This window comes from Phascolarctos cinereus, unplaced genomic scaffold, assembly GCF_003287225.1.
Source record: "Phascolarctos cinereus isolate Bilbo 61053 unplaced genomic scaffold, phaCin_HiC Scaffold_3;HRSCAF=262, whole genome shotgun sequence".
NCBI classification, from domain to species: Eukaryota; Metazoa; Chordata; class Mammalia; order Diprotodontia; family Phascolarctidae; genus Phascolarctos; species Phascolarctos cinereus.
Window position 1 is genome coordinate 170,885,931 of NW_027555736.1, and position 14,774 is coordinate 170,900,704.

Here is a 14,774-nt window from a genome sequence, read left to right on the forward strand (position 1 = left end):
CATAAAACAGGGAGGATAAGAAACAGCATAGTGAAAAAGGCATAAAAGCCTTTCTGCCCTATCCAGAATGGGATAGCAAAGAGTAAACTAATAATAGAGAAAAATAGCTTTCCTCCCTACCTTGAAAGGATGAAACACCCAGGTCTTCTTGCCTCCCTTCCCTCTACCCACCCCCCCCATCTTGATGGTGGTACAGTCTGACTAACTCTAGGTTTGGGGCCAGAATCTTCCTATCCCTGGAAGGCCCTGGACAAAGAATAATCAAGTGCCTCCTAGTTACATCATAATGAGTAAGCTATGATGTCACTACAGCTTGCCCCCCTCCACTTCCCTTCCCATCAAGGTGTTGTAAGTAAAGTCTGACATGCTGAAGGATAGACTGAACATGAGGAACAGAGACTCAAGGAGAGGTGAGTGGGGATGGCCTCATGACACCCAATCCTCCTGGGCTCTCCACCACACTCCAGCTTTTCCAACCCTGCCTACCCACATCCACCCTGTGCCCTCCCCCACCCCCATTGCTCAATACCTTCAAGCTTCTTCAATGCATCTTTTGCTGTCCCCATCCTCCATTCTAAGAATTATAAGTAGCTTTTCTAGTTTACATTAGCTCTGTCCCTTCATGCAATCAAAGAATATTTGCAGTCAATAGAATATAATTCACTTGCTGAGTGCATGAGCAAAAAAAAGAAAAACAAACCTTAGAGAATTGGTCAAGATGAGGGTGAGGGGAAAATGTGCTTTGCTTCCATACTCATTTCTAGCTATAAGAAAAGCGATTTTGTTTTGCTAGAAAAGGCCCTTTACTGCTTCAGTCAATCTAATCTTTCTTGTGCTCCCACTTTCTACCTTCCCTCCTATGGGAAATAATTTAAAAAATAGAGCCTTTATATTCCTTTCCTGGGTTTTTCTCCCCTCCCTTGTGGACTCATCTTCCTGAATTCAAATTTAGCCTTGGACACTAGCTGTGTTCCCCTGAGCAAGTCACTTAACTGTTTGCCTCAGTTTCCTCATCTGTAAGATGAGCCAGAGAATGAAATGGCAAACCATTCCAGTATCTTTGCCAAGAAGACCCCAAATGGGGTCAGGAAGAGTCAGAAGACTAAGCGACAACTCCCTTGCCATGAATTCCTCCTTGGTCTTCGCAGAGCAAGCCCTTACACCTCTCCTGAGCCACAGAGACAAGATAACTTCTGAATCAGTTTAGGCTCAGTCTGTATGAAGTAACCCACCTCCAAAACTTTGCTGCCCTAGGGTGATTCCAATACTCTCCCCAGGACTAATTACGGGCTGTGGGAAATCCCCACAATCTGTTTCCTTTCCACCCCCTAGTCTGGTTTCATTGCCACAGTGGCATGTCTGCTGGTCAATCCAGCTTTGTTTCATTGAGGTCCTATCCTCTAGGTTGTAAGACTACAGATAGAAAGCTGGAAAGGAACTTTAAAGGTCAGCTAGTCCAAACCTTTCATTTTCTTACAGATAAGGAAACTGAGGCTCTGAGTGATTTGCTCAAGGTCATCTGACTACAAATCCAGTTCCATGCTGTACTGGAACCTGAGGGCTGTAAACTACCAAGACTCTAACTTTACCAGACACAAACACAAGTGTGCATAGCTTTGACAAAAGTCTCTGGGCTTCCCTCCTAATTGAGAGTGACATCCAGGTCTCTAACCTGAGATGTGGAAAGTTTCTAGGCCTTTATTGTGGTTTCATTTTGTGAGGCTATGTCCCTGAATGATAACCTTACCAAATTTTAATTTGAAGGCTACCTACACAACATATATTGACTGGTGGGCAGGAGGGGGATTGTGGATCGTGATTACATATAGTTGTATTTCAAAGTTCTGAAACAGGACTCATGGCCAAAAACAGGCCTGACAGCACCACAATTTTGAACAGTTCCCTACAATCAGGGTACCTGGTAACCAAAAGGGGCTCTAGACCCTGAATAAGACCAGTAGAACCTAAAGTAAAAGCTGGAGATCTCCCTTGTGAGGGAAGAATTGAGGCCTGTGTATTGAACAAAAAACATTTCACCTCCCTGAGGCTATTCTCTACCCTTTAAAACATACTCTTACTAACTACTTAGCAAGGTGGTTATGAGGAAAATCCTATAGAAATGAGGATTAAGTGTACTGTGAAGTAGACCCAAATGGCAAGAGATTAAAAACTGTATGAGAAAAGGTGTTATGTAATTTAGTCAGGGCAAAGGGGGTGGCAGAGTTTTCTGGGCTTGTGGAGTCAAGACAGCAAGCATTTATTTATTAAGCACTCAATACTCGGCACTGTACTAAACAGTGAGAATACAAATAAAAGCAAAACTCGGTCCCTGCTCTCAAGGAGCTCACAGTCCAATGGGGATTAGGGAGGGAGTGCAAGGGGAAACAACACAAGCAAACACGATATACTTAGGATAAATTGGAGATAATCAGAGGAAAAGCACTAGTTTTAAGAGGATCTGAAAGGCTTCTTGGAGAAGATGGAATTTTAGTTAGACTATGGGAGAAGACTTTTAAGGGAAACTGAAAGCCCTGCAAGTGTTGCAGCATGACCTAGTGGATCTAGAGCAGAGGTTCCTGAACTTATTTGGCCTACTGCCCCCTTTAAAAAAAAATTACTTAGTTCCCCCCAATCTTTCTTTAACCCTTTAACTTTTTTTTTGAAATTTGTATCATTTCAAAAAATATATAAATAAAAAAGACATCTTAAATTTAATAATTTATTGTAAATTTGTGAGTTTTTTCCTGCATTGAAATTTTAATGACAGCAATAGCATCATGTAACTGTATAGTATTGTATTGTAAACAAGTCATTCAGTGCACATATTCCTGCTGATGAATGCTAGACTTTCCGAGAATGCTACAGGATTGCCCTGCCAACACTTGCTTGTTAAGACCTGTCATGGGACTTGACCACTGATCTGTTATAACTTGCATTTTCTGTGTTTATCTGGAAAATAATGTAATCACTACGACTTTAACTTTGTTACACAACAGATGAAACATGTACTAATGGTTTTTCAAAATTTTCTTCTCTTCTTTCCTTATACTTCCACCACCCCCTTATTTTTATTCAAGACCCCCCCCAATTGCACAGAGGCTACTACTGCCCCCTGAATCATTCCAGCGCCCCCCAGGGAGCGGGTATCGCCCACTTTGGGAACCTCTGATAGAAGGCAGCGCTGTGGAGGCAGGAAGGTCCAAGTTCAAGTCTTTAATCTGACACATACCAACTACATCACTGTCCTAGTCACCTAACCTCTTAGTGTCTCCAGGCTACCCTAAGACTATATAAGGTACCTATCAGTATCGGTAGAGGAAGTTCTTCAACTGGAGCTCCCCACATCTGAAGAGTCACAGCTTCTCAGAACTTCACATACAAGTATGCCCAAAGCCAGGCCAGAGGTTCAGTGGTTTCTACCTTCTTAGGGAAGAGGCATGGCCACTAGGTGGTCCAGTGAACAGACGCCTGGAGTCAGGGAGACTTATCTTCCTGAGTACAAATCTAGCCTCAGACGTGTACTAGCTGTGTGATCCTTGGCAAGTCACTGTGTGCCTCACTTTCCTCTTCTGTAAAATGACCAGAGAAGGAAATGGCAAATCAGAATCTTTTGGGGTCACGAAGAGTCTGAAACGACTAAACAACAAAAAGGGGGAAAGGCCTAGCAAAGACACCATTCGTTCTCTTGCCCCAGAGTTAAGGAGTCACCCTCTCAGGGTCTTTCCCAGCCGGAGGGTCTCTAGGGCGGAGTTAAGTAGGGCGCTTTTTTCACGATTTGTTTGTTGTTAGTCTGGCTAATAGGGTTGAGCTCGGAGGCTGGGCTTCTCAAACCACGTGGGTGGCTGCAGGCGGGGCAGTGGAAAACCTCTGGCCCGGGGCCGGGGGGGGGGGGTTGCCCTCTGAAGCCCACGGCGTGGGTGGGGATGTGCGAGGCCACGCCCTGGCACCTCGGACGTAGCTTAGTAGGCGGCCTCAGGCTGGCGGGGGCTCAACTCCCTGCACCCTGGGCTCGGGGGACTTCTTCCCGGAGCCACACGCAACCAGCAGCCCGCCCCGGTGGAGCCACACACAACCAATAGCTTGCCGGGCGGAGCTCCGTGTCCCCAATGGCGCGCCCCAGCCTGTTTCTCCCGCTGCCGCCAGTCCAGCCCCGCCAATCGAGGCTCGCGACCTGCCCCAGCCCGCCTGGGCCTGGACGCCCCGCTCCGCCTACCCCCGCGGCCCCGCCCCACTCCCCATTCCCCAGCTCCGGCCGGGCTCGGCTGGCAGGACCGGAGCAATCCGGGAAGCGGACCCGGCCCGGCCCGGCCCGGCCCGGCTCAGCTCTGTCCCGCCTGGCCCTCTGTGCTGGCAGGCCCCGTGCTGGCCCCGGGCAGTGGGCCGGTCACTCTGGAGGCTCCCGGGCCCTTGTTCCCTCCCTTTCCCCCCGGTCCATGGTGCGAGGCTGGGAGCCGCCGCCCGGGCCGGACCGCGGTGAGTGACCCCCGAGTGCGGGACCTCCCCCTACCCCAGTCCCGAGGCGTGGTGGACGGGAGCCCGAAGCTGGGAGCCCGGCCCACGTCCCGCTGCTTGGGGTGACCGGGGCTGTGCGGGTGTCTCGGGCAGGGAAGCAGGGCCCCCACCGGTCTTGGCAACGGGAGGATCGAGACCCGCTCCGACCCTGGTGCCGCTGACCCGAGGCCCTGAAAGCTGCAACTTCCTTTCCCCTTTGGCGCTTTTTTTGTTCTTGTTGTTTTTGGACCTACTGGAAAATGAAGGGGAAGGTAAACTCTCCACCCCGTGCCCGGGCCTGACAGCCCGAAATCCGGGGCTGGGAACTGGCTGCCCGAGGTGCCCCCTCTTTCCTCCCCTGCACAAACATCTCCACCTGGCCCGCCTCCCGGGAGCTGGGGCCGTGTGGCTGGGATTGGGAGTGGAAGGGATGGACAGAACCAGAGGCATCCCATTCAGAGTCCTTACAGCCTCACGCCCAAAAAGCCAAGGTGTGCGATTTAAGTTTTCCCAGACTGCGAAAGAACCCCGCCGCTCCTTGCCCCAGGTGGCCAACTTGCAGTCCCAGGATCCCGAGCTCGTGTTCCCAAGCACCCTTCCGAGACAGGCTGGGGTTTGCCCCCCCCAACCTCATTCGACTAGGCACAGCCCTTTTTGCCAGGTTCAAATCCTGCTGGTTCCCCTCTCCACCCTTCATCCCCACTCCCACCCCCCGATATGCTTATCTTTAAGTCAATGCCACCATTTCCTTTGCTCATTTTGGAGAGTAATTTCTGGGGCCCCAAAATCCCCTGGTCAAGAAATTTCCCCAGACTGTGCTGCTGCTGCCTGAAACTTTGGGGTCTTTGTTATTCAGTCATGTACGACTCTTCATGACCTCATTTCGGGTCTTCTTGGCAAAGATACTGGAGTGGTTTGCCTTTTCCAGTGTGTTCCCATATTGTAGATGAGGAACTGAGGCAAATAGAGGTTAAGTGACTTGCCCACAGCTAGTACATGTCTGAGTTTGCATTTGAATTCAGATCACCTTGAGCTACAAGCCTGTACCTCTGTCCACTGTACCGGCCAAAGCTGGGGGTCTTTGGCAGGATTCTAATAATTGACCCACCTTCCATACCACAACTCTAGGCTCTGGCTCGAAATGAATACCCGAGTCCCTCCCTCCGTGGGGGAAGAAGAAAACCTGGGCTGGACTCCTTAAATCAACCTACTGTCCCGGGCATTCTAACTAATCCCCCGCCCCCTTCCTTCTCCTTACCTCTGAAAGTTTTGTCTTCTGGGCTTTCTCTCTTTGCTTAGGAGAAAGGAATGCCCTAGAGGAAGTCAGAGAAAGTATGAATCGGAATTGATTGTTTTATCTGGAACTTGGAAAGGTTGGAAGTGTGTGAATGTGAAGGGGGGATCGCTTAAAAATAAAAAAGATTTTTTTGAAGATGCAGTTGAAACTTCCTAGTCATACCCTTAACCTCAACTCAAAACTGGACCTAGAAACCCTTGTAGTGCCTTCCATTCAGCTTTTTTTTTGTGGGTAGGACCTACTCAAAGTATTGTTTTATGTTTTTCATGAATCAGCCCCTGGATGTGGTTAGTGGTTTTCTCCCCTTTCCAAACCAAATTCTTCTGGGGAGGAATCAGCCCATATAGTGCATTTTTCAAACTAGGATCTCTGTAGTATTCACAGTGGGTTTCAATTTCTAGGCCAAAAGGATTCCAGAGGGCTTTTGTGACCATATTAGCAGTGCTCTCTCTCTGCCACCACTACCTCCCCGGCCAAACATTAGGGGTAAGCTTCTGAGAGAGGTAGGATCCTCTGTTCTATGGCTAATAATCATAGCCCTCACATTCACATGGCACTTACAAATTTGCAAAGCAATTTTAAATGCATTATGGAATTTGTTTTTACAATAATACGGTCTGTTGTTATCCTCATTTTGCAGATGAGGAAAGTGAGGGTCAAAGATATTGAGAGGTTTGTCTGGGGTCTTACTGCTACTAAAGTGCCTGGAGCATGACTTTTGGTCAACCAACCTAGCCAATAAATCATGCTTTGTTATGTACCATAACTGGCAAGAAGGATAATTGACTTTTAGGGATTTGGGTCTTTCTACCCTTAAAACATGTCCCAAATTTGCCTTTTACCCTACCTTCCCCCAATACGTGCAAAGATATGTTCCTTTTCTCTAAACCACCCAACAAAACTGAGAAAATGGAAAATAGAGGAAAACCTCCTGATTCCAACTAATCTTCCTAGTCTACATCTTGCATTATCTTCAGAATTCATTAGGCATTTTCCTCATTTGTCTTATCATAGGATCATAGGAAAGTAGATTTTAAACTGGAAGGGACTTCAGAGGCCATTTGTCAGTAATTTTTTCCTCCCCACCCCACATTTTACGGTGAGAAAACTAAGGCCCACACATACAGTAAGTATCAGAGGCAAATTTTGAATCCAGGTTTTCTGACTTCATAGCCAGTTCAAATTCAGCTGTGTGACCATCAGTGATACTCTAGGGCTAGGAGGTACAGTGGATTATTCCTGAACTCAATAATCATGAAAAATCTGGCAGCATATGTTTCTAGGCTCCCCATCCAACTTTCTGAAACAAGCAGACACAGGGTCTCCTTTACCTTCTCAGCTCATTAAGTATCATTTGCATTGAGATATTGCTCACCTCAGAATAGTAACATTGTGGACTGGGAAGCATTTTTTTTCATAGAGATAAAGGAGAAGGGGATTATTTACTCCAAGGTAACAACTACCATCTTATATTTACATAACATTTTACAGTTTACCAAGCAACTTTCACATTCATTATCTCATTTGGTCATTACAACAACCCTTTGAGGTAGGTAAGAGAGAAAGCAACTCCATTTTATATATGAGGAAGCTTGGGCCCAGCAGAGATTAAATAACTCCACCAATATCACAGGGCTTATAAGTATCAAGGTAAACCAGGTGTAACCCTCAAATCCAATGTTCTTCATGCTGTTCCTCAATAGTCTCAAGTAAGAGGGATAATAAATACAGTAATGGAAGCACACAGTAGCAAGGCTATCGAGAGCTGGGGTTATAATTCAATGTACTGAGAAGATGTTGAGGAAAATTAGCAGAGCTTATGAGAATGGGGAGTCTTCGAGGACAATCCAGTCATTCGGTTTCTTGTTTGTTCTTCCCCACCCTCACCATTCTGCCAGGGAAATGCTTTAGAACTACTGCCTACTTTAGGCAGAACTACTGAAGGAGCTGCCCTGTAACCCACAGTCTCTGCCAACTTCTGCCTTCAGAGGACCACCGGACAGAAAAGATGAAAGCAGCCCTTCTGCACAGTGTAGTGAGGGAGTGTGTTAAGCACCCAGGGTTCCCCTAGGGAGTGGCTGAGCAGCTGGAGGAGACAAAGGCAGGAGGGGGTGGGGGTGGGGAAAGGGTTAATCTTTGTTCAGACGAGGACTTAGTGGTGGAGAGAATTCTCCCTCCCTCCTCCACCACCATGTGACCTGTGTATGTGTCTGTCCCTGGTAGGAGTGAACCATCCCAAAAACCTGATGTGCTTCTTCTTTTTTGCCTGAGAAGAGCAAAAAGTGAAGCCACCAGGTCTGGGCTTAAGGTGTACTAACTTGTTTGTCTTAGCTAAGCTGGAAACATGGCAGGTACCCCCTTCCCCTTCCCACAGGATCCCCACTCCCAAATCACAAAGGGCTCACAGTAGGGATTTGGGGGAGAGGAAGAAGTCTAAGGCAAGTAAAGCTACTTCCCCACCTGGGATGCAACGATCCTTTGTATAGCTAGCACCTCCTTGTAAGTTATAACTTACAAGAAGTTAAAGTTAAGTAAAGTTAAAGTTAAGTTAAAACTATAGGGAGGGAAAGAAAAATAGACCTGTCTGTCCTTGTCAAAGCTTTCCACATCCTAGTGAACAGTTTGTGACAAATATAAATATTAGAGCTCCTATTTCTTTTAAAAGAGACTAACCATTTACCCCCCATTAAAGGTGATGGGTGAGGGTGTAGGACTCCTAGAGGGAATTGGAATTGGGACAAGATAGGATATATAAAAGTGTGCACATGGTCATTTCCTCCCCTCATTGCCACACAGATTTTGATGATAGAAGCCAGGGAAGAGGGGAGGCAGGTAAGAGAGCCAAGTGGTTAAAATATTTCTCTTGTTGTTACAGCCATCTCAGAAGGCCACAAGTCAGAACTTACCATGCCCCCAAACAAAGAGGCTAGCAGTTTTGCCAGCCCCCCTGCAGGGCTCATCTGCCTCCCTCCTATCTCAGAGGAGCTGCAGCTCGTATGGACCCAGGCTGCCCAGACCAGTGAACTAGATGGCAACGAGCACTTGTTACGGACTTTCAGTTACTTTCCCTACCCCAGCCTAGCAGACATTGCGCTGCTCTGCCTTCGCTATGGACTGCAGATGGAGAAAGTAAAGACCTGGTTTATGGCCCAGCGCCTCCGCTGCGGCATCAGCTGGTCATCAGAAGAGATTGAGGAGACTAGGGCCCGGGTTGTCTACAACCGGGACCAACTCCACTTCAAATCCCTTCTTTCTCTTACTCATCATGCAGGACGACCCCCTGAGGATGTGCCACCCACCCCAGACTCGGCTGGCACTCACATTGGCCCTCTGCCACTTAGTGAGCCCCCTCAGGTGAAACGGTTAAAGATGGAGCCTGAAGAGTCCTCCTTACTGCCCTTGAGCCACCACAAGGCCAAGGAACCCCTGGTTGCACCTGGCAGTGGGGCCTTCCCCCATCAACCTGGTTTCTGGCAGGAACTGCAAAGTGGTCTCTCCAAGGAGCTGATAAGCAGAGGTTCTGACCATCAGCCACACAGCCTGGGAACTACTGCCTGGGATCACTCTACTGGCTTCCATCTGTCACAAACTCGGGACAGGCCCTCCCCTATTGCATTACTTGCCAATAGCTGCAGGCAGGAGCCAGCATCTATCCTGCCTCCTTCCTCTACCTCTTCTTCCTCTTTCCGAGTAATGGCTAATGGAGCCACTGCCTCCTCTAAACCCCTTCAGTCACTAGGATGTGTTCCTCAGCCACCTTCCCCCAGTGAACAGGCACTACCTCCACATTTAGAGCCAGCTTGGCCCCAGGGTCTAAGACACAGCCCGGGGCCAGGCAGAGCTGCTCCAGCAGAGTACTACTTTCCAGATATGCAGCGCCAACGTAAGACCAAGCGCAAGACCAAAGAGCAGCTGGCCATTCTAAAGTCCTTCTTTTTACAGTGTCAGTGGGCTCGGCGTGAGGATTACTGTAAACTGGAACAAATCACTGGCCTACCTAGACCTGAGATTATCCAATGGTTTGGTGACACCCGCTATGCCCTCAAGCATGGACAACTGAAATGGTTTCGGGATAACGCAGTGCCTGGTCCCCCCCAGTTACCAGGAACCAGCTACCCCTACTCCACAGCCTCTAGCCCGGCCCTTGCAAGAATGGGCTGAGATGCCACCACCGCCTCTCCCTCCCCGTCCCCCAGACACAAGTCCCCTGGAACGGTACTGGATGGTTCACCAACAGTTACGAGAAGATGACCTCCCTCGACTGAGTCTAGAGTCAGGGTTGAGCACTCAGCAAGTGTTAGACTGGTTCTATTCTCGTTCACCTGAGCCAGCAGAGGTGGTAGTTTGTCTGGATGAAGAGGATGAAGAAGAGGAAGACGACCTTCCAGAAGAGGATGGGGGTGAGGAGGAAGAGGAGGAAGAAGAAGAGGATGAAGTGATCATACAGGATTGAATGGGGAATTGGGGAGGGGGTGTTGTTATTAGAAGATGAACCAACTTAGTGACTGTTTAAACAAACAAAAAAACCCTCATTTTTCTTACCTGGTTGACAAAGAACTGAAAGGCTGTATGTTTGGTGGGGGGATGGTAGAGACATAGACAGAAAGTGAGGGTCTTGGGGTGGGGGGGTGGGGGGCAGGAGACCAGAAATACAGGTCGTCTGTCCTTTATCATTCCTTTTTTGAAGAGAGTGAGGAATCTGACCCAAACTACCTTGGGTTGCCATGGGAACCTAGATCTCTGTCTCTCTCTTTCCCTTCCTTCCCCCCTTTCCTCCCCCCCCCCAGCTTGTGTTGCCCTTTTTTGTCCTAGTTTACTACAGTGACTGGAATTAGGTCTCGATTCTTAGAGGCCATAATGAGTCATATACAGACAAATGATGGAGGAAAGTAAAGAGGTCTGATTGAAGTTCAGCAGAAACTTGTGTATGGTTCAGTGCATCTTGCCATTTCTGCTACATTTTCCTTAGTATGAGGGTCAAAGCTGCCTCACTCTCTTCTATGCGAGTACATATCTAAGGCAAGAGGTAGGGTAGAACCTTGGCCTGTCTCTAACTCACATATTTCCTTATTCTTTCCACTTTAACTCAAACCTTATGCTATTATCTACTTATCCACACTCTGTCACCAGTAGCAAATGCACTACTTCTAATCCTAAGATCCTGTTTTTTTTTTAAACTAACTTTGATATAACCACCCTGCTCCTTATACGTCCCCTTCCTGTATCAAGCCTTGTCCACATTCTGCCCATATCATGGCAATTTTCCCAGTGAGCACAAAGAAAGTACAGCAATAATGTAGTGGCTGATCTAGATGGAATCTATAGATGGTAGAAAATAGAGCAAAAACTTAACCCTAAGAGAAGCAAATAGTGATGAGGTGTCTGCCGTTCATGAACCCAGTGGAACATAGTCCCAGGTTTGGTTTTACAAACCAGTCCTCTGTTACATCTCTATTGCCCATTCCCTAAGGCCAAAGCTACATAAAAGACTGGCATTTCATTTGTTTGGGGGATTGGTTTTGGCACTGGGGAAGAATCTTTTTTCCACCTTAATTTATGTTGAATGTCTCGAAATAGAGGGACTATGGCCTCTGCCTAAATTAATCTTTAGTTTGTTATGGAATGTTTTTCATCAATTGGGGTTGGATAAAAAGAAAGTGTAAATCATTGGTCTGTTTCTTTTTGAAGAGAAAGAAAAAGGGGAAGGACCCCAGATTGCCAGAAATGTAATAAAAAGGCAAAGAAAAAATTGTCTCTTTCCTCCACTTTGCCATCCTTGCAGGTTTGACTCTTGGCTTAGAATCTTAAGGAGTAAGTTGAGATATAACATTTATAATTTACTACATTTTTATTTTTATTTTGGAGGGAGTGTGGGAGGATTGTGATAAAGGAAAAGGAAGCAATAAACCAGCATTCCTAGAAAAAACTGAACAAACCCAAGGTAGTTCTCTCTGCCATCAAATGGCAATATTTAATATTTTTTAACCTTTCCAACAGGGCAGTAGAAATGAAGGAGCACTGGCTCTTCAAGGTATGCTGTTGTATAAGCTCTGTGCTACAAAAGAAGCTGGTTAAGAGAGGTATTCAGGGAACCCACAAGAAAAGTGGGATCCGAGTTCTGTTACAATCACTACATCAAATATCTTGTTCTACAGTTTGTCTAAGTATTTTCTACCCCAAACCTGAAAGATGCTCAGCCTTACAGAGAGCCATATAACCCAACCTCTACCTGAAGACACAATGTCATCCAGCTTCTATTTCAACACCTTGGTTAATAGGAAACACTACCTCATGAAGCAACCAATTCTGGTGGGAGTTTTTTGTGTTTGTTTTTTGACAACTCTAAAGAAGTAGTTTCATTAAAATGAAGTGATAAAGTCTGCCATATAATATTTTAAATATAATTAATATATACTATCTCATTGGAATCTCACAACAATCCTTTGAGGTAAATAGCTAACCATATCATACCCAATAAAGACGAAGAAACAGGTTCAGAGAGAGATTAAGTGACTTGTTCTTGGTCACATAGCCTGGAGTATTGGAGAAGTTGAATCCAGAACTCTCCAGACTCCCAAGTACATCAGTCTTTCCATCATACCATGAGGCTTACATGGAATTTCCTCCTTGCTTCTAATGCTGACCTCTGGAGCCAAAGAATAAGCCTATTACATCATATCCTCAAGACTATAAATACCTTAGTTTTCTAGTCCATACATCACAGGAAACTGGATTTGATTGATTCACATATAAATAGTGTATGTGGCATCTCCCACACATCCATAAAGTTAAACTGAACTGATCCTTTTACCATAACACTGCCTAGTTTAGTACACCCAATAGTCAGGAGTTATATTTTAGACTAAAAGTCATTCAAGAGCTATTCCCTACCCCCGCCTTAAAAATCACTAAGGGAGGAAGAGAGGTGGCCCAGTGGATAGAACACCAGCCCAGAAGTCAGGAGGACCTGAGTTCAAATCCAGGCTCAGACCAAACACTTGACACTTACTAGCTGTGTGACCCTGGGCAAGTCACTTAACCCCAACTGCCTAAAAAAAAAGTTTTTAAAAAATCACTAAGGAATGTTGATAGTATATTCCATCTAGGATGGGGAGATGTGGTTACTGCTCAAAATTCTGGCATGGTACTAGTGGCTACCCTGTTACTAACAATGTACTGCTTCCCAATGGACTTTGCAGGGGTCCCTTGAACAGACATAGACACTTGCAATAATAGTGTGGATAATATTTAGTAGTTGGGGGTTCAGTTCTGCCCTGTATGCTTCCTGGATGGATTGTTATTCCTAAAAAAAAAAAAAACACCCCTTCTCCCAGGATAGCACATGAACTCTCTATAAGCCACTCAATCTTTATGTAGTAGGAGTTATTTGATGTTTAATAATAGTGGAGTAGTGGTGAAGTACCCTCCAGATAGCTCATCCACTCATGAATAACCTCTCCCTTCCCATCAAAGCTTTAAAGCAAATAGCCTCTGAGTTGGCTCAGTAATGGAATGTGTTTCTTTGCCTTCTCTACAACCCCAGAGCTCTTAACCATGCTTAGGAAAATGGAGAACCTTGAGGATTCTCTGCTTTAAATTGTGTGGTTGGTACAAAGAATATTGATGACGGGAAAAATTTTCCTAATTATTTTTGTCTTTATGAATCAATAAATTGGGAACATAAGTGCTTCCACTCCTGTTTTTACAGGAAAAAAAAAACAGGAGAAGGGAAAAGTCTGTATAATAGTAACTAGGCCTAAAAGGGGCTACAAGTATATGGATATAATATGTAAGCACAGGACAAAGTAAAGAGAGGAAGAATTGAATCTAATGCCGAGGGCTTGCTCCTGGCCATGGGAAATGCTACCCTGAACTAAGAAATGAAACAATTTTGAAGTGTAGTTGGTGAATATGTGTTCACATTTGTACTGGGGCCTGTTTACATCCTGCATTTTAACTGCAACTGCATGAGATAATGATATTTACATGTGACCTGTGGAAGGAAAAATAGCCATCTTTCCAAAGCACCCATATATAGAAGTATCTCAGGTCTGCCTCTTTTCCCAGATACCCAAAAAGTAAAGGAATCTTTGAGTAGATAACAGTGTACCTTGAAAGCAAGAAGGATTAAGGGATCTTTTTTTTTTAATACTCTGGGGACATCATGAAGATTAGCTACAACTATAGTGTGTCCCACTGGCAATGTATACAGGATAGTATGGGGAGATGGGGGAGAGGTTGATCCAAAAGCAGGGAAAGGTCCATGCATCACTGTCCCTCACTAATCGCATCTGCCTCTGTTGGTGGAGAACCTGCAATGAGGAGAGGAATACAGAGCTGTTACGTACAACAACATAGCACTCATAATGCAAGCCACTAGGCATAATTTTTTGTTTGTTTTGTTTTGGTGGGGGTTTTTTGGGGGGGTTAGGCAATGGGATTAAATGACTTGCCCAGGGTCACACACAGCTAGTACGTGTCCAGTGTCTGAGGCCAGATTTGAACTCAGGTCCTCCTGACTCCAGGGCCAGTACTCTATCCATTGCACCACAGGGAAATGTGATATTACTCATCCATCCTCCACCTAAACTGCAGTTTATTCTATAGGTCACAGGGAGTAGGCAAAGTCTTTAATGTCCCTGTCCCTCTGGCGTGCAGGATCTTCTGAAAACTCTTCAGGGCCATTGGAAAGCTTCCTTTCTGGAGTGACGACTCATCTTTGGCATCCCTATTCTTGCTAAGGAGAAATATATAGAATAAGGTGCAAGTTACTTACCTGGTTTGATGTAATTGAGGTGTCTGGGAGGTGACCTGGAGCTAAGAAAAGAACGTTTTGTTAGAAATATTCCCAAAGGCTAAACAATGGAAATTAACCTAAAACATGGGTTTTATCATTCATCTGGTTAATGCCTTTTCTGTTCTGCCTATTTCAGTAGATCAGACTGATAAATACTGATCTATTTCAGTAGATCAGACCCCTGGGTCT

The 14,774-nt window shown here is 45.9% G+C and overlaps 2 protein-coding genes across 2 annotated transcripts in view; one reads left to right on the top strand and one right to left on the bottom strand.

The window, feature by feature from the left end:
• The first annotated feature begins 4,014 nt into the window (after positions 1-4,014).
• On the top strand, positions 4,015-11,540 carry HOMEZ (homeobox and leucine zipper encoding). Its single transcript, XM_020964490.2, is given in 3 exon segments — positions 4,015-4,473; positions 8,664-9,877; positions 9,879-11,540. Coding segments are annotated over 3 exon segments (1,944 nt in total). The 5' UTR covers positions 4,015-4,106; the 3' UTR covers positions 10,242-11,540.
• Positions 11,541-13,471: 1,931 nt separating this feature from the next.
• Positions 13,472-14,774, bottom strand: part of RNF212B (ring finger protein 212B) — a 71,681-nt gene continuing 70,378 nt past the window's right edge. The window contains exons 15-16 of the mRNA XM_020983904.2: positions 14,565-14,605; positions 13,472-14,100 (exon numbers count right to left, since the gene is read on the bottom strand). Coding sequence (XP_020839563.1) covers positions 14,070-14,100; positions 14,565-14,605 — 72 coding nt within the window. The 3' untranslated portion in view covers positions 13,472-14,069. The remainder of the gene's footprint in view (positions 14,101-14,564; positions 14,606-14,774) is intronic.